This window comes from Notolepis coatsorum (genome assembly GCF_963971535.1).
Source record: "Notolepis coatsorum genome assembly, chromosome: 1".
In the NCBI taxonomy this organism is placed as follows: domain Eukaryota; kingdom Metazoa; phylum Chordata; class Actinopteri; order Aulopiformes; family Paralepididae; genus Notolepis; species Notolepis coatsorum.
The window spans coordinates 248,406,292-248,429,630 of NC_140165.1; the positions used below are offsets into that span (position 1 = coordinate 248,406,292).

At 42.6% G+C, this 23,339-nt stretch overlaps 2 protein-coding genes across 2 annotated transcripts; both read left to right on the forward strand.

The window, feature by feature from the left end:
* The first annotated feature begins 6,648 nt into the window (after positions 1 to 6,648).
* Positions 6,649 to 9,316, forward strand: LOC311228220 (cell division cycle 5-like protein). Its single transcript, XM_084314131.1, has one exon. The coding sequence runs from the start codon at positions 6,693 to 6,695 to the stop codon at positions 9,111 to 9,113; it is 2,421 nt and encodes an 806-aa protein (XP_084170257.1). The 5' UTR covers positions 6,649 to 6,692; the 3' UTR covers positions 9,114 to 9,316.
* A 10,211-nt stretch (positions 9,317 to 19,527) lies between these two features.
* LOC311234386 (cell division cycle 5-like protein) lies at positions 19,528 to 22,159 on the forward strand. Its single transcript, XM_084321553.1, has one exon. The coding sequence runs from the start codon at positions 19,544 to 19,546 to the stop codon at positions 21,962 to 21,964; it is 2,421 nt and encodes an 806-aa protein (XP_084177679.1). The 5' UTR covers positions 19,528 to 19,543; the 3' UTR covers positions 21,965 to 22,159.
* The last annotated feature ends 1,180 nt before the right edge of the window (positions 22,160 to 23,339 follow it).

Below are 23,339 nucleotides of genomic sequence, written 5' to 3' on the forward strand. Positions count from 1 at the left end.
ATTTCTTATTCTAACGATGGAATGCCCTGATGTCAAGTTCAGACTACACAACTTTCAGTCCTGATTATGCGCTCGCCTACAGTTCTTGGAGCTTGTCGACAAAAAGATCAGATCAGTGGCAACTCTGTGTTCGCTATGCATGTGTGCATCGGAGCTCGGTTGTTACGTGTGAAATGTTCCAGACGCAACAAGAGTGACTCACCGATGTGTTGCAGACACCGACAGATATCTAGCAGGTTAAATATCGGAGACAGACAATGAGCTACAGCCAATGAGAACGCAAGACACAAGAGAGAGAGACCATTCTGCTGTGGTTGAGTTGCATTGACTTTGAACTAGTGAGGGACTGGGATCAGAATGAAGAAACTCTTTTCTTGAAAAGCTGTCAATTTAAAAGCTGTCTTGTCTGAATCAGAACAAGAAAATTATTAAACAGTTCTGCCTATTTCAATGACCCTGCCATGTTTCTCTCTTAGTTGTCATTAATTAATTCATGATTTTAGGGACATGTGTGGAGATCTGGGAAAAAGCCAGCCCATTACCAGAGTGCGGTTGACAAGTTGGCTTTGTTTTCCACTAGCATTTTCTCTCAGAGAAAAAGAGAAGCCCCTTATGTCTGATGTCATGATATGAGTTTCTGATGGTATGATAACCTTCAACTAAAACAAGAAATGTACACAAACTACCTGTAACGCGTAAAGGACATACATTGCTTGGGTGTGAAAACCATGACCGTTGACACCACGGTTTACCTTGAAATCGGTGCACTGTGACATCCCTACAGTGTATTCCTCTGACCAAAACAAATACCTCCATGACAAACCGTGTCAGTCTGTGTGTGTTTTGGAGACCAGACGGACTCCTCTAGGGTTCCTCCTGGTGAAAGATCTTGTAATGTGTAAACTCTCATCACTGATCAGTCATGTATAGTCTGAAACCATGACTTTACAAGGACTTCAAGATCCCCGATTACAAGACAGAGTTGTGTGAAAAGCACAGCGGTATAGAAGGGTCGACACAGACCGAGCTGGCTGCCAGAGGAGAGACTCTGCTCCCAGTGTGACAGACGAGGTAAAGAGAGAGAGACAGAGACAGAACTACACTTCCTCACTTCATGCCCCAAATACCAGGCTCTGAGAGATAAGCATCTTCCAAATATAATGATGGATACACCCTGCATTTGAAAACGCAACAGACTATAACAGGTAGTTATAGTGAGACATTGCTGATGACTGATAAATGTATCACCTCATGTCATGACCTGAGGACAATCAGTGGAACCTGAAAAACACCTCAGTTCTGACATCTTTTCAATTATTATTATTTAATTTATTTATTTGATATATGATTATATCTTTGTTGTAGTCAACCTGGTTGGTAGGCCTATCATTCTTCTGATTTATATTTATTTATATAACATTTATATTATATGATTTATATAACATTAATATTATATGATTTATATAACTTGTATATTATATGATTTATATAACATTTATATTATATGATTTATATAACATTTATATTATATGATTTATATAACTTGTGGTTAATTGTTTTATCTATACATTTTCATCCTTTCCTTTTTGAACTTTCTACATAAAGTAATAATAATAATGATGTTATAATGACTGATACTGATAATTACTGTGTGGTGGAGGGTCTAATATAGGAGCTAAATACCGTAATCCCTCTAATAGTAACCCCGGCTTGTATTTGTTTCAACTGTAGCGGGTACCAGGCTTGTATTAGGAGGAGGCCTGTATAAGAGGGAGGCCTATATTTCAAATTTTCAAACGGATCATAATGAATAAATCAACATTTTGTGTCAGTTTGAACCCAATAAAATGTACTGGGTTAATTTATTGAAACGAAGTACTGTATGAAATAGTAAACAGTGCAATTACAGGTAGTCACTGGTCATTTCAACGTTTTCAAAGTGAAATCAAGTAACTAGCTCAGTATGCAGCTCAGTATATTAGTAACCCGGCTTGTATTAGGAGGCCGGCTTATAATTGCTTAGCTCAAGAGCGCACCCGGCCATTAATAGAGACCCGGCTTGTATTTGAGACCCGGTTACTATTAGAGGAATTACGGTACACAACCAATCAGACCCTACACTGTCCAGGTACTGATGCACCACGCACGCACACCGCGAGTATTCATTGGGCCTCATTCACCAATACTCTCTTATATATTTTTCTTATATTCTTTCTTAACCGTCTGTTAAGAGAAAAATAAGACAAGTCACCGCTGCATTCATCAACCCGTTCTTAACGTCCAAATCTGTTCTTACCCAGGTGTGTTGAATGATGAATCCCACTCATTCTTAAACTGAAATGCGCGTTTGCACTCCAGCTCCTTATAAGGCGAACGAGGTGTGTGCAAAATAGCAGAGGTTCATTCAACAGGAAGCGATTTGCGACTGATCTCAAAATTTGATTAAATTCAAATGTATTATTATACAGCACAAGTACAATACACCATCCAACCAGAGTGGATAAGTAAATGCTTGATAAATATATAAACGGCTTAGCGAGGAAGCCACACACACACACGTACTGTATACGTGCAAAATGAATCATTCCAGCTATAGGCTTTGTCAATACTTAACGACTGTGCGCTTGTCAAGAGCCAATCGCGCAGTAGGTTTGGAAATACCAGAGCTGTCATCTATCTCTCTGAAAGGTCCCTGTGGCTAAAACCCAGAGTGCGCTCGGAACTTGTAGGTGTGGAGGCACAGGATTTGACCGGCGTGTTTTATGTCTGATTTGAGGCTCAGAACCGCTCTTGGCAATCTGAAATGGTTAAGCAGCCACTCATCTGGCTCTGCAAATAGATCTAGAGTCTGAATCTCTTCGCATAAAAGCCTGGCTGGCAGTGCGCATAGGCCAGTGCATGCCCAAAGTCAGACTGAATGGCGCATAACGGAGTCTCTCTCTCCCACCCCTCCCTGTCCCCTGCTGGAGCCACTTCGCAAATGAATGGCTTCCAAGTGTTAACTCAGCATCTCTCTCTCTCTCTCTCTCTCTCTCCTCTCTCCTCTCTCCTCTCTCCTCTCTCCTCTCTCCTCTCTCTCAAATCTAATCTGAGACAACGGAACGTGGTGCGCGCGACGCGGGTCAAAGTCAGTTGTTTATTTCATTTTTACTGTTTGCATACGAGGTGGTCCGCAAATGTTCTTGATAACAATCTAGTGGTCCACATAAACAAGAAGTTTGGGAACCATTGATCTAGACCAGGGGTTCCCAAAGTCGGGGTCGCGACCCACAGGACAGTGAACTTAGAAGCAGGCCAGGACAGTGTTTCTAGTTGCAGCAGCGCAATAGTTAGAGATAACCTAGGTGGGGAACAACCAGGAGATCACTGCAACTCACACAAGTTGGAGAACTATCTCTCTCTCTCTCTCTCTCTCTCTCTCTTGCTCTCACACACACACAAAAGGAGCCGCATGTGATTGGTGGAGGCGGGACCCTTACAAAAAACTGTTCAGCTAATCATTGACACATGCTAGCCTGTAATAATCCCCCCCAGAAAAATCTACTTTGCATTTGATATATTGCCATCACACACACACTGGCATTTAAAGGGTTAGAATTATCAAATTAATATGTGGTGTTATGATCAGGGCTGAAGTTGAATAAAAGATTGTATTATTTTCAATCTGACATTACAAAAAAACAGAAAATCCATCAAAATCAGTGTTGTTGCTAATCATAATATGCTAGCCTGTTTTTTAACAATAATTTGTGATGCCATCACAAACACTGGCATTTAAAGGGTACAAATAAAAAAAGAATGCCTGCACCAGAATGCAGGAAATGAAGTCTTTGTAACAAGAAATGTACTGTATTCAGGGATGGAGGAATCAAATCCTGGGCCAAAACGATCTCATCCTCTGTTACCATGTATAGCCTTACAGATGAGTGTGTTGCCAGTTGCTCATGCAGTGTGTTGGTGTCTGGGATGCTAGTTCCATAAGCAACAAGCCGGTCTGCTAGGTTCTTGAGTGCACTCCCTACCCCATCAGGGGCACCCTTGCCATGAGATGCCTCTGAGAAGTTCCAGGTGACATATTCAAACCCTCTCATGAAAGGCACTGTCAAGGCCGGATAGAACGCTGTCTGGTTGCGGTACTGGGAGGTGGGTCCATCTGAAATAAAATGGATGTGCTTCACTTCTGGATGTTCCTCCCGGATGGACTTGAGCACTGGATTAAGATGAGCCCACGTTGCAACAGCATCATGCTTTAGGGACGCTGACAGAGGCAAAAGACTCCACACGTCCCCCACTCAGGTATTTGACCCCAGTATGAAGCGTCACTTGCTGGTTCCCGCCACCAAAGTGGGTGTCTTTCACTTCCCTGGTGTACTTACAGCCAGGGGTGTAAAGTACTTGAGTAATTGTACTTTGTTACAATACTTAAGTACTGTTTTGGGGGATTTGTACTTTACTCGAGTATTATTAGGTTTGTATACTTTGTACTTTTACTCCATTACAATTCAGAGAAAAAAAACATACTTTTTACTCCTTACATTTAAAATGCAGACCTACAAAGTACAAAGTACAAATCTCACAGGTCCAACCATTTTAATTAGTGTATTTTAATTGTTTATCTGGCTGAACTAACGTTAACGTTATTAATCCTGCGACTGCAGGTAAACAGCCAATCTAATCCCCATAAATGGAAAATGAACCCGCCCATACCCATGATTGGTGCAACACTAGAAAGCAGGGATCTTTGATTAAACACCTGCTATCAGAATAATAGACAGTCAGAACCGCATTATGCTGTGGTGAATATTGTGATATTATTCAGGGTACACCATTCTGTTTTTAATATTGTGATATTATTCATGCTGTGATGTGAATGCCGTCCATGTTAGTTTACCTTCAATGGAGAAGTGCATTAAATAATTTTATTGCAAAAAAAGTGTCCTCTGTTCTTTCATTTCAGCATTGTCTATCGCAGAACACATTCCATTGTGGGCAGAGTGTATGCTTGGTTTCATTCCAGCCTTGCCTAAACACCAGCTGATGATTTCACTAATTGGCTCACCTCTTCAACTAACTCACCTGGTGCAATGTATAGTTAAAATGAAAACTTGGCCCACAATGGAATGAGTTTGAGACCCCTGGTCTATCCCTTTAAAAAAATATAACTTTTACTTTTTAGTACTTAAGTACATTTAAAAGTAGGACTTTTTTACTTTTACTCAAGTGTGTTTTTAGCCAGATACTTTGACTTTTACTTGAGTCAGATTTTGAGACGGTACTCATACTTTCACTTAAGTATACTTTCTGGGTACTTTTTACACCCCTGCTTACAGCTATAGTTACACTATTGTAATCTATACTATTTATTTATTTATTTATTCCCCCGATTTTTGTCCAGTAACTCCTGCCAGAGCTTTTTTTGGTCCAACTCGAGTTGCTATTACTTTTTGGAAAGTTTCACCGCACCGTTTGGCTACAAATCGACTTTAAACGGGAACTTTTGGTCCATAAAGAATGAATGCTGGGAGACCATTCTAGAACATTTGTGGTGTCACAGTATGATGTCATAATAGAACATTCTAGAACATTTGTGATGTCATAGTATGATGTCATATTTGAACATTCTAGAACATTTGTAATATCACAGTATGATGTCATAATAGAACATTCTAGAACATTAGTGTCACCCACACCAATTACAAGTGTGGTTCAGTCAACTCTACGACAAGCGGTTCAAAAGATACAAAAAGGGGGCGCGGCCTAAGGATCAAGATGAATCCCCTGAAGGGGAGGAGCCGAACCATGGGGGCGTGGTCAACATAGACCAATGAAAGAGGATATCCCTACTGTGGGAGACCATTCTAGAACATTTGTGATGTCACAGTATGATGTCATAATAGAACATTCTAGAACATTTGTGATGTCATAGTATGATGTCATATTTGAACATTCTAGAACATTTGTAATATCACAGTATGATGTCATAATAGAACATTCTAGAACACCCACACTTATTACAAGTGTGGTTCAGTCAACTCTACGACAAGCGGTTCAAAAGATACAAAAAGGGGGCGCGGCCTAAGGATCAAGATGAATCCCCTGAAGGGGAGGAGCCGAACCATGGGGGCGTGGTCAACATAGACCAATGAAAGAGGATATCCCTACTGATTATGATGTCATAATAGAACATTCTAGAACATTTGTGTTCTATATATATAGAACAATTCTAACAATTCTCTCAGAAGTTCTCATTCTGAAGAAGAATCAGGACTGACACACAGACTGAAGCCTGCATTGCTCAAACAAGATGCCTTTAAGGCCTCTGCATGCTACAGCAAATTCAAAGCAACTTCAACACAACATCGGCGCGATTTCAGCACGCTTGTTGCAGACAGTCTTGTAGACTGTGTTGCTTGGGCGTTGCGTACCTGTGTCCAAAATCTAATCTAAAGACCCGTTGCGTTGGTATTGCGTAGCAGTGATTGGTTGGTAGTGAATGGGGGCGGGGCTGTCATAGAATAATATTGGTCCGACTCCCGCAGCGAGGAATACCATCCGCCATTGTTGTAGGCAGCAAGCTATGCTATCAATATTAGCTAAATAATTAGCGTCATAACTGGCCTTTTTTTCTGTTTGTGTGACTGGCTACCAGTTAGCAGCTGTTTCTGTTGCAGGAGAAACAACCAGCAGCCAACATGCCGAGAATTATGATCAAAGGAGGCGTCTGGCGCAACACGGAGGATGAGATCTTGAAGGCGGCGGTGATGAAATATGGCAAGAATCAATGGTCTCGTATTGCTTCTCTGCTCCACCGCAAATCTGCTAAACAGTGTAAAGCCCGATGGTATGAGTGGCTGGATCCCAGCATTAAGAAGACAGAATGGAGTCGTGAGGAAGAAGAGAAGCTTCTTCATCTCGCCAAGCTGATGCCGACCCTGTGGAGAACCATTGCACCGATTATTGGACGCACAGCCGCTCAGTGTCTGGAGCACTACGAGTTCTTGCTAGATAAGGCAGCCCAGAGGGATAACGAGGATGAGGTGGGTGACGACCCCAGGAAGTTAAAACCAGGAGAGATCGACCCCAACCCAGAAACGAAACCTGCCAGACCTGACCCTGTCGACATGGACGAGGATGAGTTGGAGATGTTGTCTGAAGCCAGGGCTAGGCTGGCCAACACCCAGGGTAAGAAAGCAAAGAGGAAGGCCAGAGAAAAACAGCTGGAGGAAGCCAGGCGTCTGGCTGCTCTTCAGAAGCGCAGGGAGCTGAGAGCAGCAGGGATCGATGTGCAGAAAAAGAGAAAGAAGAAGAGAGGAGTGGATTACAACGCTGAGATCCCCTTTGAAAAGAAGCCTGCTCAGGGTTTCTATGACACCAGCATGGAGCAGCATGAAGGACTGGAACCAAACTTCAAACGACTCCGACAACAACATCTGGACGGAGAGCTACGCAATGAGCGTGAGGAGAGGGAGAGGAAGAAGGATAGACAGAAGATAAAGAAGAAGAAAGAAAGCGACCTTCCTTCTGCCATCCTCCAGACCAGCGGAGTGGCTGAGTTCACCAAGAAACGCTCCAAACTAGTTCTACCAGCTCCTCAGATCAGTGATGCTGAGTTGGAGGAAGTGGTCAAACTGGGCGTGGCCAGTGAAGTCGCCCGTCAGGCTGCCGAAGAGAGTGACATGACTAACTCTGCCTCCTCAACCCTCCTATCGGAATACAGCGTTACCAATGCCATGGCATCAGGTCTTCGTACCCCCCGCACCCCGGCTGTTCAGGACAAAATCCTCCAGGAAGCTCAGAACCTCATGGCGCTGACCAACATTGACACACCGCTGAAGGGAGGGCTGAACACACCGCTAAATAACAGCGACTTCAGTGGAGTCACGCCTCAACGCCAGAACGTCCACACGCCTAACACTGTCCTCACTACTCCATTCAGAACCCCTGGGCCAGGTCCGGGATCAGAGGGTAGCATGACCCCCCAGCCCGGAGTAGGAGGGACTGTGACCCCTGGTTTAACCCCTGTTCGAACTCCGCTGAGAGACAAGCTGAACATAAACAGTGAAGAGCAGCTAGCTGACCCAGCCTACGCCAAACACCTGCAGAGGGAGAGCCTGCAGCAGCTGAAGCAGGGTCTGCTGTCCCTTCCGGTTCCCAAGAATGACTTTGAGATTGTACTTCCTGAGAATGCTGAGAGAGACCTGGAGGAGACGGACCCTGATGGTGGCTTCATAGAGGATGCCTCTGAAATAGAGTGCCGCAAACAGGCTGTGCGGGATGCAGAGAAAGAAAAGGATCTGAAGATGAGACACACAGCTGTCCAGAGGAGTCTACCAAGACCTACAGAGGTGAACGAGTCTGTACTTCGTCCTGCCTCCCTGGAGCCTCTGTCTGACCTCCAATTGGCTGAGGAGCTCATCAAACAGGAAATGATCACCATGATGCACTATGACTGTCTGCACCACCCATCTCTCAACACAGCCAACCAAGCACAGCGCGGCAAGGCCAGAGGGCCCGCCTCTACATCCAATAACGCCTCTCACATCTCCTATCTGGACTCTCACACCTACCAGCCAATCAGCACGGAGGAGATGGAAAAGGCAGCAGCAGTGCTAACAGCAGAGATGGAGGTGGTGAAGGTGGGGATGGGACATGGTGACCTCAGCATGGAGGCCTACTGCCAAGTATGGGAGGAATGTTACGGACAGGTGTTGTATCTTGCCAATCATAGCAGGTATACCAGAGCTAATCTGGCCTCTAAGAAAGACCGCATTGAGAGTCTGGAGAAGAAACTAGAGGTGAATCGCGGTCACATGACAGCAGAGGCTCGTCGAGCAGCTAAGCTGGAGAAGCGTCTGAAGATCCTGCTGGGAGGCTTCCAGTCCAGAGCATTGGGGCTGCTCAAACAACACGGGGAACTGTGGGAACAGGTGGAGCAGGCTGCTACTGAGCTCCAGACCTTCAATCAACTGAAAAAACAAGAAGATACGGCTATACCACGCAGAAAAGAGGCGCTGCGTGAGGACGTAGAGAGGCAGATGGAGAGAGAGAAAGAGCTGCAGCAGAGATACGGAGAGCTAATGACGGATAGAGAGACCCTGGTCAACCACACATAAACATTCTGATACTCACACTAAATAAACACACACACTAAATGAGACAAATACACACACTGATGCCCCCCCCCCATACACTCTACATCCTTCCTGTTCTGCTAGAACCCGCCTGTATGAGCACCATGGCAACCCCAGGGATTAGCCCCGCCTTTTTGCTGATGTTGCAGTGCTGTCAGAATTGTGAGCATGCCCTGTTGAGTCTGTCGTTTGTGTTTCTGTATTAATCATGACCAATAAAGTTTCTTTTCAACATTAAAAAAAAAAAAAAACACTATTGTCCCTGAATACAATGTCTAAAAAGGAAGAAGAGGAATTCTTCCTCAGATACTGTTTTGGCTTAAAAAGATATTGAAAAACAACAAGGCATTTTAGCGAGATGTGTTCATGAGGTGTTTAAGACCAATTGTTTCAGTGTCAGTGAGAAGCTGACAAGACCTCCTTTTTTCTTTCATCTCTTTCTTTCATTCTGTATTTTCACATTTTATATATATATATTTTTTTACTATTGTTGTGATGGTTTTCTCTCTTCTCTCTTACGATCATTCCAACATTGGTAATATGAGGTAAGACTAATGCATGTTACGTCCTTGAGGGTGGCTACACTGAAACAGATCACACTGTCTGTCCAGCAGAATAAATACATGAACATCTTCCAATGTCATGTTATATGTGCCACAGGCCCACATCGTTATGGGGGAGGGGAGGTACAGGTATGGGCAGGGTATTAGAAGAAGAGCAATTCAATTAAATCTGAATATAAAAAAGATTTGGGGGAAGAAAACAGTAAACAATATAATTAACTCTGAATATAAAAGCATGAGAAAAATAAACAGTATAAACAAGGTGCAGGTGAGGGTCTGTATCCTAACTGGCATGATATGATTGATTGATTGATTGAAAACTTTATTAACAGATTGCAGAATGGGTACAATACAGTACAGCTCAATACACACAATTGTTAAGGGGATGCAGACCAGAGAAAGACTTTCGTCTTGTTTACATCAGGGTCCCCCATTTTCAATTCATCAGGACATATATGACATACATGACATACAGATAGTCAGTACTGCTACATCTATACATTTATGACATACCAGATTTGCAAATACAGTACTGTTTGTGATACAGAAGGAGTCAAGAAAAGGGAGTATATACATTTGACGTAGAAACTGTACATTGGAGGAGGTTGGGTGGGGGGGGTTGGGTACATTGGGATATTGACAACCATACTGGGTAATTTACATTGGAGGTGTTTGGGGTGGGGGCACACTGTATAAACAAGTAAAACTGTACATTGAGGGGGGGGGGGAGGAGACACTGTACAAACAAACAAAATTGTACATTGAACTATTGACAAACCCATACTAGGTAAATGACTGTACATTGGAGGGGGTTGGGTTAGGATATTTACAGGGGCCAGTGTTGAATTGCAGTCTCCCGTAGGTGTCCCTTGAGAGAGGTTTTGAAAGTGGGTAGTGATCCACATTCCTTTACAGCTTTGGGTAGGGCGTTCCACATTGATGTGGCATAATTGCGAAACGTGTTTAGTCCCTTATTTGAGCCGAACGTCATACATACGTTATAGAGCAAGCAGGTTTTGTTGGTTAAGAGTCAGACACTTACAGTAGTGGTCAGACATTCCTAATAGTTCTCAAGTTCTGCAGCCATTGGTTCTCCAGCTGCTGGCAGGTTGTGGAGCCTGCCTGATGGCCGCTGGCATGAAGGACTGGCTGAGGTGGTTGGTGGAGTGTCAGGGTCTGTGTGCTGAACGTGCTCCTCATCTTGGCTAGCTCCTCATAGAGGGGTTGGGAGGGGTTCTCTTGTTATCTGCAACTTACCTAGTGCGCACAGACTTCCGTTGTCTCAGAATGGATTTGGTAGAGAGAGAGAGAGAGAGAGAGAGAGAGAGAGAGAGAGAGGAAGCCTGCAGAGGTGCAGAAAACTGTTGTCACGCACAAGCGCCGCTATTTACCGATAATGATTACAGACAGTCGCCTTATTTGAGAGAATAACAAACTTATAATACCATGTTTTATATTACACAACGGTTTTACAATTTTATTTAAAATGTGTATTATATTATATACATTTTCTATTCGTTTCTATTTTATTTAGCTTTTTTTCCATGGACTGATTGATTGATTGAAAACTTTATTAACAGATTGCAGAATGGGTACAATACAGTAAAGCAACTGCTAAGAGGATGAAGACCAGAAAAAGACTTTTGTCTTGTTTACATAAGGGACCTCCATGTTCAATTAATCAAGACCACCTACAATACCCTCCGCGGACCACAGTTTGGGAACCACTGTCATAGATAACACCTCAAAAATACCCAGGTTCAGGTGAGGTTTCTAGTGATCTAGGCTATTTTTCCTTCAAGGAAATGTATGTAGATTTAATTTAAAGATGAAGATCTTTCATATGGCCATTTCAGACCAATCAAGTGATGATGATGATGATGATGATGATGATGATGATGATGATGATGATGATGATGATGATGATGATGATAATAATAATAACTTTATTTGTATAGCACTTTTCATACAGAGGTTGCAGTTCAAAGTGCTTCACAACAGTAAAAAATACAGGCATAAGCGGGCATAAAAAGATAGACAGGTAGCAAGGTATGGCAAATCACAGTGTTTCACATTAGGATCTAGCATCCCAATAGGCTCTCTGCTTACAGTTTTCAGTAACACAAATAGTAAAAATAGTTTAAAATGATTCAGTTTAAAAATAGTAAAAAAATTATAAAATAGAACGGACATAAAAAATACAGGCATGAGCGAGCATAGCAAGGTATGGCAAATCACAGTGTTTCACATTAGGATCTAGCATCCTAATAGGCTCTCTATTCAGTAATACAAATAATCACAGTGTTTCACATTTGGATCTAGCAAATAATAAAAAATAGTTTAAAATGATTCAGTTTAAAAATAGTCATCAGTAAGAAGTAAAAAGTGCAATAACCGACACATGAATTTGATAGGCAGTGTATAAGAGTAGGCAGGGTAGTGCAGGTAAATACAAGTTGTGTCAGGATATCCCTGATGTTTCCTCTTGCCACTAGGTGGTAGCAGATATCTATCAGTGACATGCCTGAGCAAAGAGATAGGTTTTAAGCTGTCTTTTAAAGATCTCTAGCGAGTTGGCTTCCCTGATGTTTTGGGGTTGTTTGTTCCATAGTTTTGGGGCATAGTTGATAAAGGCTGCATTACCGATCATCTTTTGACTGCTTCTGGGAGCCTCTAGTAGTCCAGCAGCTGATGATCGCAGTGTTCTTGCTGGTGTGTAATTTATTAGAGTGTTGGCGATGTAGCTAGGTCCCTGTCCATTTAGAGCTTTGTATGTAAGGAGAAGGTGATGCATAAAAAACTATAATCATGACTGAATGAATGGAATAAATCATGTTTATCTTGAAGAATATGAATGAAACAAGGTGGAGGCAGACAGTGAAGGTACACAGTGAACCGTTTTACTTAATTTATACCATATTTACTTGTTTTCACCTACAATTTCCACACTCTTGGGTCCAGTGGACCCGAACACCACGTACTGTGTGTAATATAAAATGTAGGGAGGGGCTCAGTGTGCATTTAATAATTTTGATTTAGATTTTATTACGGATCCCCATTAGCTGGTGCCATAGCAACCAGCTAGTCTCCCTGGGGTCCACACAAAAAAACATACAAAAAAATTATTATTACAAAACAAAATTATTAAAAGTCAGTACTCAACACACAATGCATAATGAAACTAACAATTAAGATGGCTAAAATGACATGCAAGCACAGAAACAGAAAACAAAAAAACAAAAAAAAAATACTTTACATTGTTAAATACAATTTAAGATTATTCTTAAAAGTGAATCTACTGTAAATGCAGCAGAGGTTTTGAGGCAGGTTGTTAACAGATTTGGAAATGGGGCGACAATAATGTATACAAGAGGCATGGTATTCTATCTTGGCCTTGCTCTGCTGGCAGCGGTTTATTTATCATTGTAGTCTCATAATACAACAGCACATATGATCTCCTCTCCGAGAGGGGCAGACGTGAGAAGAAGGAACAGTAGGAGGGAACCAAGGTTTATATAGTCCCAACCTGGTGTAGACAGTAGACGCTCCGCCTACAGCGCCCTCCAGTGGACACAGATATACATGCAGTCATGAGGGCAGTAGAGAGCAATTACAGTCAGTTACAACCATACATACACCCTCTATATTCAACAGTAATGATACATGGGTTTCGGAAATGAGATTAATGATTTCGGTAATGATAATAAGTATGCTAAGTGTTGCCAGACACAACTCGAGGCTTAAGAGCAAGCCTGTTGGTTATTCGAAGCAAACCACTTGGTGTGTCTGATTAGCCACAAACACCAAAGCAGTCAATTACATTTGTGTCATTTTACTTGCATCACAAAATGTAGGTAACACAACAAATTACATAATTATTAAAACCTCTAATTTACTGTCTATTTGTCAAGTTAACCTTTTTAATGAGAGATTATTTCAGGGCTTGCCAACGCTCACTGACTGCAGTGACTGGATGCTTTCATAAAATTGCAACTAAGGCATTTGCATATCCTCTCAATCAAATTAAGAAAAAAATGCATTTGTTCAGCTCAACTCACAACTTTATTCTGTTTAACCTGTTCCACCCAGGTGAAAATCCGCATAAAATGTATACCTAGGTAAATGGAATATTGCTCCACTTCTACAAGGGCTATTTGCATATTCTTGGTATCTAGGTACATCTATGGACCTCAGTGAATGTATTCACAGTGTCAGAAATATTGTGTCTATTACTAGGCTTGCTTAAATTGTGATGAAACAAAGGAAATATGAATTATGATTTTTATTTTCATCTTTGACAGTTAATAACACCATGATAATAATGACCAAAGTTAAAAAACTGCCACTGACCTCGTTCAGTACCCTCTTGAGATCATGTGTACAAAAAATCTAAGGAAATTAATAAAGGGAAGATGATAAAACCGAAGGTTCTGTATATACAGTACTGAATTCTCCCATCCGGACCAATGCAATTTGAAATATTATTATAGAATATAGAATATATGGCTTATACATTACCTTATTATAGCCAATTCGCACATTTATATATATATATACATATAGTATCTTTCAAATGCCCGAGTTCAATTTGGATTTAGTATCACCAGGCGTGCATAATAACAGATACTGATATCTACTGTAATCAACTGTACTTTTTTATTTCTCCCACAGTGCAACCGTTTTGAAACTAATTTCAGATCTAATTGTTCCTACATGCTAACAATAGGAAGGAGAAACTAACTGCGTTTCAATATTTATCAAAAACATTACCTTTTGTGGCTTATTATCGCAAATTATTATTGTTATTGACATATTCATACTTCAACTCTGAACTTTGAACCCCCGTAGAACTTGAAGGGAAATGTAGTTCGGAAAAATTTCAATGCTGATCCACAGCTATGCATGCCCTCAACAAAATGGCCACAAACTACAATTCCCATGGTTCAACATTTTCAAAATGGTCGCCGTCTCGGATTATTCTTCAGCAAAACGAGAAGGTAAAACTATCTAAGGACACTTTTAACCTATTGCTAAACTATCGTATTGATGATAATATACATTCTACATGCGTTTGTGACTTGTTAGTGATGTTAATACTTGAAAACGTTTGATTTTTAAATCGCAAATTTATTGCATCACTCATAAAAATATTAATATATGATCATAATGTCAAAAGGGGTCTGTACCGACCCCGTGGGGGGGAACAGGTCAACATTCTGTTTAAAAATACAATAAGATGCAATCAACATACAGAGAATAATAACAAAAACAAATAAAACCTTTTCCATAGAACAATCATTGGTTCAGGTCATATACTTCAAAAAGTGCTTTAAATACCAAAAGATTACTCAAACAATCACACATATCATTATAGGCCTGATAACGCAAAATGTGCAACTCTGAACCTTGCTTAGATAATACAATCCATATAGGCCTAAGATAAATGTGTATATTCTGGTTAAAAACAAGTAGGCCTGTACAAAATTAAATAAAAAAACAAGGACACAATCATGACAAAATGGTTGTCATGTATAAAACATGCTTAGACCTGTAGAACCCCCCACCCCACAACACGCATTTACACACACCAGTGTTTTAGACACACTTCTTTGTGTATTTAGCCCAGATCTCAGCTGAAACACTAAAATGACGTGCAGAGGATGTGGCAGGTAGTGGCTCCGGGATGACACATTTGATGTCGTCCAAGTAATACCACACTTTCTCTCCATCGAACCTCCGAGATGGAATGTAGAATTTGTTCTTCCCAGCACAATTCATCGTGTCAACCTCATATTGATCATCCACAATCTGTAAAGGACATTGTAAAAGAAAAAGTACAAAACAGGACTCAGGATTTACCATTAACAAGTAACCTAGTGTCCATATCTAAAACTAGTTCTATATATACCTGTGTGATGGTGCCAGGGAACAACTCTGCATCATACTCCACAAGGACCCACTTTCCCACTTCCAAAACAGGTCCTGGCTCTGCATTCTCCGTATCTGACTCCACATTCGCTCCTATGAAGGAGCACTCTTTTGGGAGAAAGCATCCGCATGCACTGCCGCAAAAGCAGGATACGTCCCGGGTCTGGATTACCCCTGGTTTTGTAGATGTCAGCTATAAGCAGAAATTAAATAATAAATGTATTAAAAAAGCATATGAATCAATCAAGTTAAGCCAATTTATGACAATTCATTAATTAATTAAAACACTCTTAACAGGAGCACTCATTCAAGGGTACTACATGCTTGCACCTCATGGTACCAAAGCACCTCAAAGGCAGTACTAAAAACCAAATTACAAACATCACAAAACAAACTGGTCAGACTACTGCTTGACCTTACTCCTAGAACCCACCTCACCCCTGCCCACTTTGACAACCTAGGATGGCTTAGAGTAGACAACAGAGTACAGCAACTTGCAATGGGCCTGGTCTACAAGATACACTGACTACACCACTAAGGTACCCATGTACATGTCAAAATACTTCGTTTCGCAATTATGCCACATCAATGTGGAACGCCCTACCCACAGCCGTAAAACATTTTTAATCCCTACCCACCTTCAAAAGCGTTCTCAAAAACACCTACAGGAGGCTGCAATTTGAAACTGGCCCCCTTAAATGTCCAAACCCTCCCATCCCATCCCACCCCCCCCACCCACCCACCCACCCACCACCTCCCAATGTACAGTCTCCTCCCCCTCGTATGTATATATTTTCTGTTAGGATCTTTGTTTAACAGTACTGTATATCTGTATGTCATGTATGTCATAAATGCAATGATATATCTGTATATCTGTATGTTGTGTATGTCATAAATGTCATTATGAATTGAAAATGGGGGACCCTGATGTAAACAAGACGAAAGTCTTTCTCTGGTCTGCATCCCCTTAACAATTGTGTGTATTGAGCCGTACTGTATTGTACCCATTCTACAATCTATTGTGTTCAATCAATCAATCAATCAATCAATCAATCAATCAAGTCCCGGGCACTGTATTCAGGGGTGGAGGAATCAAATCCTGGGCCGAAACGATCTCATCCTCTGTTACCATGTATAGCCTTACAGATGAGTGTGTTGCCAGTTGCTCATACAGTGTGTTGGTGTCTGGGATGCTAGTTCCATAAGCAACAAGCCGGTCTGCTAGGTTCTTGAGTGCACCCCCTACCCCATCAGGGGCACCCTTGCCATGAGATGCCTCTGAGAAGTTCCAGGTGACATATTCAAACCCTCTCATGAAAGGCACTGTCAAGGCCGGATAGAACGCTGTCTGGTTGCGGTACTGGGAGGTGGGTCCATCTGAAATAAAATGGATGTGCTTCACTTCTGGATGTTCCTCCCGGATGGACTTGAGCACTGGATTAAGATGAGCCCACGTTGCAACAGCATCATGCTTTAGGGACGCTGACAGAGGCAAAAGACTCCACACGTCCCCCACTCAGGTATTTGACCCCAGTATGAAGCGTCACTTGCTGGTTCCCGCCACCAAAGTGGGTGTCTTTCACTTCCCTGGTGTACTTACAGCCAGGGGTGTAAAGTACTTGAGTAATTGTACTTTGTTACAATACTTAAGTACTGTTTTGGGGGATTTGTACTTTACTCGAGTATTATTAGGTTTGTATACTTTGTACTTTTACTCCATTACAATTCAGAGAAAAAAAACATACTTTTTACTCCTTACATTTAAAATGCAGACCTACAAAGTACAAAGTACAAATCTCACAGGTCCAACCATTTTAATTAGTGTATTTTAATTGTTTATCTGGCTGAACTAACGTTAACGTTATTAATCCTGCGACCGCAGGTAAACAGCCAATCTAATCCCCATAAATGGAAAATGAACCCGCCCATACCCATGATTGGTGCAACACTAGAAAGCAGGGATCTTTGATTAAACACCTGCTATCAGAATAATAGACAGTCAGAACCGCATTATGCTGTGGTGAATATTGTGATATTATTCAGGGTACACCATTCTGTTTTTAATATTGTGATATTATTCATGCTGTGATGTGAATGCCGTCCATGTTAGTTTACCTTCAATGGAGAAGTGCATTAAATAATTTTAATGCAAAAAAAGTGTCCTCTGTTCTTTCATTTCAGCATTGTCTATCGCAGAACACATTCCATTGTGGGCAGAGTGTATGCTTGGTTTCATTCCAGCCTTGCCTAAACACCAGCTGATGATTTCACTAATTGGCTCACCTCTTCAACTAACTCACCTGGTGCAATGTATAGTTAAAATGAAAACTTGGCCCACAATGGAATGAGTTTGAGACCCCTGGTCTATCCCTTTAAAAAAATATAACTTTTACTTTTTAGTACTTAAGTACATTTAAAAGTAGGACTTTTTGACTTTTACTCAAGTGTGTTTTTAGCCAGATACTTTGACTTTTACTTGAGTCAGATTTTGAGACGGTACCCATACTTTCACTTAAGTATAATTTCTGGGTACTTTTTACACCCCTGCTTACAGCTATAGTTAGTGTGGGTGACCACCCACACTATTGTAATCTATACTATTTATTTATTTATTTATTCCCCCGATTTTTGTCCAGTAACTCCTGCCAGAGCTTTTTTTGGTCCAACTCGAGTTGCTATTACTTTTTGGAAAGTTTCACCGCACCGTTTGGCTACAAATCGACTTTAAACGGGAACTTTTGGTCCATAAAGAATGAATGCTGGAAGACCATTCTAGAACATTTGTGGTGTCACAGTATGATGTCATAATAGAACATTCTAGAACATTTGTGATGTCATAGTATGATGTCATATTTGAACATTCTAGAACATTTGTAATATCACAGTATGATGTCATAATAGAACATTCTAGAACATTAGTGTCACCCACACCAATTACAAGTGTGGTTCAGTCAACTCTACGACAAGCGGTTCAAAAGATACAAAAAGGGGGCGCGGCCTAAGGATCAAGATGAATCCCCTGAAGGGGAGGAGCCGAACCATGGGGGCGTGGTCAACATAGACCAATGAAAGAGGATATCCCTACTGTGGGAGACCATTCTAGAACATTTGTGATGTCACAGTATGATGTCATAATAGAACATTCTAGAACATTTGTGATGTCATAGTATGATGTCATATTTGAACATTCTAGAACATTTGTAATATCACAGTATGATGTCATAATAGAACATTCTAGAACATTAGTGTCACCCACACTTATTACAAGTGTGGTTCAGTCAACTCTACGACAAGCGGTTCAAAAGATACAAAAAGGGGGCGCGGCCTAAGGATCAAGATGAATCCCCTGAAGGGGAGGAGCCGAACCATGGGGGCGTGGTCAACATAGACCAATGAAAGAGGATATCCCTACTGATTATGATGTCATAATAGAACATTCTAGAACATTTGTGTTCTATATATATAGAACAATTCTAACAATTCTCTCAGAAGTTCTCATTCTGAAGAAGAATCAGGACTGACACACAGACTGAAGCCTGCATTGCTCAAACAAGATGCCTTTAAGGCCTCTGCATGCTACAGCAAATTCAAAGCAACTTCAACACAACATCGGCGCGATTTCAGCGCGCTTGTTGCAGACAGTCTTGTAGACTGTGTTGCTTGGGCGTTGCGTACCTGTGTCCAAAATCTAATCTAGCGTAGCAGTGATTGGTTGGTAGTGAATGGGGGCGGGGCTGTCATAGAATAATATTGGTCCGACTCCCGCAGCGAGGAATACCATCCGCCATTGTTGTAGGCAGCAAGCTATGCTATCAATATTAGCTAAATAATTAGCGTCATAACTGGCCTTTTTTTCTGTTTGTGTGACTGGCTACCAGTTGGCAGCTGTTTCTGTTGCAGGAGAAACAACCAGCAGCCAACATGCCGAGAATTATGATCAAAGGAGGCGTCTGGCGCAACACGGAGGATGAGATCTTGAAGGCGGCGGTGATGAAATATGGCAAGAATCAATGGTCTCGTATTGCTTCTCTGCTCCACCGCAAATCTGCTAAACAGTGTAAAGCCCGATGGTATGAGTGGCTGGATCCCAGCATTAAGAAGACAGAATGGAGTCGTGAGGAAGAAGAGAAGCTTCTTCATCTCGCCAAGCTGATGCCGACCCTGTGGAGAACCATTGCACCGATTATTGGACGCACAGCCGCTCAGTGTCTGGAGCACTACGAGTTCTTGCTAGATAAGGCAGCCCAGAGGGATAACGAGGATGAGGTGGGTGACGACCCCAGGAAGTTAAAACCAGGAGAGATCGACCCCAACCCAGAAACGAAACCTGCCAGACCTGACCCTGTCGACATGGACGAGGATGAGTTGGAGATGTTGTCTGAAGCCAGGGCTAGGCTGGCCAACACCCAGGGTAAGAAAGCAAAGAGGAAGGCCAGAGAAAAACAGCTGGAGGAAGCCAGGCGTCTGGCTGCTCTTCAGAAGCGCAGGGAGCTGAGAGCAGCAGGGATCGATGTGCAGAAAAAGAGAAAGAAGAAGAGAGGAGTGGATTACAACGCTGAGATCCCCTTTGAAAAGAAGCCTGCTCAGGGTTTCTATGACACCAGCATGGAGCAGCATGAAGGACTGGAACCAAACTTCAAACGACTCCGACAACAACATCTGGACGGAGAGCTACGCAATGAGCGTGAGGAGAGGGAGAGGAAGAAGGATAGACAGAAGATAAAGAAGAAGAAAGAAAGCGACCTTCCTTCTGCCATCCTCCAGACCAGCGGAGTGGCTGAGTTCACCAAGAAACGCTCCAAACTAGTTCTACCAGCTCCTCAGATCAGTGATGCTGAGTTGGAGGAAGTGGTCAAACTGGGCGTGGCCAGTGAAGTCGCCCGTCAGGCTGCCGAAGAGAGTGACATGACTAACTCTGCCTCCTCAACCCTCCTATCGGAATACAGCGTTACCAATGCCATGGCATCAGGTCTTCGTACCCCCCGCACCCCGGCTGTTCAGGACAAAATCCTCCAGGAAGCTCAGAACCTCATGGCGCTGACCAACATTGACACACCGCTGAAGGGAGGGCTGAACACACCGCTAAATAACAGCGACTTCAGTGGAGTCACGCCTCAACGCCAGAACGTCCACACGCCTAACACTGTCCTCACTACTCCATTCAGAACCCCTGGGCCAGGTCCGGGATCAGAGGGTAGCATGACCCCCCAGCCCGGAGTAGGAGGGACTGTGACCCCTGGTTTAACCCCTGTTCGAACTCCGCTGAGAGACAAGCTGAACATAAACAGTGAAGAGCAGCTAGCTGACCCAGCCTACGCCAAATACCTGCAGAGGGAGAGCCTGCAGCAGCTGAAGCAGGGTCTGCTGTCCCTTCCGGTTCCCAAGAATGACTTTGAGATTGTACTTCCTGAGAATGCTGAGAGAGACCTGGAGGAGACGGACCCTGATGGTGGCTTCATAGAGGATGCCTCTGAAATAGAGTGCCGCAAACAGGCTGTGCGGGATGCAGAGAAAGAAAAGGATCTGAAGATGAGACACACAGCTGTCCAGAGGAGTCTACCAAGACCTACAGAGGTGAACGAGTCTGTACTTCGTCCTGCCTCCCTGGAGCCTCTGTCTGACCTCCAATTGGCTGAGGAGCTCATCAAACAGGAAATGATCACCATGATGCACTATGACTGTCTGCACCACCCGTCTCTCAACACAGCCAACCAAGCACAGCGCGGCAAGGCCAGAGGGCCCGCCTCTACATCCAATAACGCCTCTCACATCTCCTATCTGGACTCTCACACCTACCAGCCAATCAGCACGGAGGAGATGGAAAAGGCAGCAGCAGTGCTAACAGCAGAGATGGAGGTGGTGAAGGTGGGGATGGGACATGGTGACCTCAGCATGGAGGCCTACTGCCAAGTATGGGAGGAATGTTACGGACAGGTGTTGTATCTTGCCAATCATAGCAGGTATACCAGAGCTAATCTGGCCTCTAAGAAAGACCGCATTGAGAGTCTGGAGAAGAAACTAGAGGTGAATCGCGGTCACATGACAGCAGAGGCTTGTCGAGCAGCTAAGCTGGAGAAGCGTCTGAAGATCCTGCTGGGAGGCTTCCAGTCCAGAGCGCTGGGGCTGCTCAAACAACACAGGGAACTGTGGGAACAGGTGGAGCAGGCTGCTACTGAGCTCCAGACCTTCAATCAACTGAAAAAACAAGAAGATACGGCTATACCACGCAGAAAAGAGGCGCTGCATGAGGACGTAGAGAGGCAGATGGAGAGAGAGAAAGAGCTGCAGCAGAGATACGGAGAGCTAATGACGGATAGAGAGACCCTGGTCAACCACACATAAACATTCTGATACTCACACTAAATAAACACACACACTAAATGAGACAAATACACACACTGATGCCCCCCCCCCATACACTCTACATCCTTCCTGTTCTGCTAGAACCCGCCTGTATGAGCACCATGGCAACCCCAGGGATTAGCCCCGCCTTTTTGCTGATGTTGCAGTGCTGTCAGAATTGTGAGCATGCCCTGTTGAGTCTGTCGTTTGTGTTTCTGTATTAATCATGACCAATAAAGTTTCTTTTCAACATTAAAAAAAATAAAAATAAAAAAAAACACTATTGTCCCTGAATACAATGTCTAAAAAGGAAGAAGAGGAATTCTTCCTCAGATACTGTTTTGGCTTAAAAAGATATTCAAAAACAACAAGGCATTTTAGCGAGATGTGTTCATGAGGTGTTTAAGACCAATTGTTTCAGTGTCAGTGAGAAGCTGACAAGACCTCCTTTTTTCTTTTATCTCTTTCTTTCATTCTGTATTTTCACATTTTATATATATATTTTTTTTACTATTGTTGTGATGGTTTTCTCTCTTCTCTCTTACGATCATTCCAACATTGGTAATATGAGGTAAGACTAATGCATGTTACGTCCTTGAGGGTGGCTACACTGAAACAGATCACACTGTCTGTCCAGCAGAATAAATACATGAACATCTTCCAATGTCATGTTATATGTGCTACAGGCCCACAGCGTTATGGGGGAGGGGAGGTACAGGTATGGGCAGGGTATTAGAAGAAGAGCAATTCAATTAAATCTGAATATAAAAAAGATTTGGGGGAAGAAAACAGTAAACAATATAATTAACTCTGAATATAAAAGCATGAGAAAAATAAACAGTATAAACAAGGTGCAGGTGAGGGTCTGTATCCTAACTGGCATGATATACGTCATACATACGTTATAGAGCAAGCAGGTTTTGTTGGTTAAGAGTCAGACACTTACAGTAGTGGTCAGACATTCCTAATAGTTCTCAAGTTCTGCAGCCATTGGTTCTCCAGCTGCTGGCAGGTTGTGGAGCCTGCCTGATGGCCGCTGGCATGAAGGACTGGCTGAGGTGGTTGGTGGAGTGTCAGGGTCTGTGTGCTGAACGTGCTCCTCATCTTGGCTAGCTCCTCATAGAGGGGTTGGGAGGGGTTCTCTTGTTATCTGCAACTTACCTAGTGCGCACAGACTTCCGTTGTCTCAGAATGGATTTGGTAGAGAGAGAGAGAGAGAGAGAGAGAGAGAGAGAGGAAGCCTGCAGAGGTGCAGAGAACTGTTGTCACGCACAAGCGCCGCTATTTACCGATAATGATTACAGACAGTCGCCTTATTTGAGAGAATAACAAACTTATAATACCATGTTTTATATTACACAACGGTTTTACAATT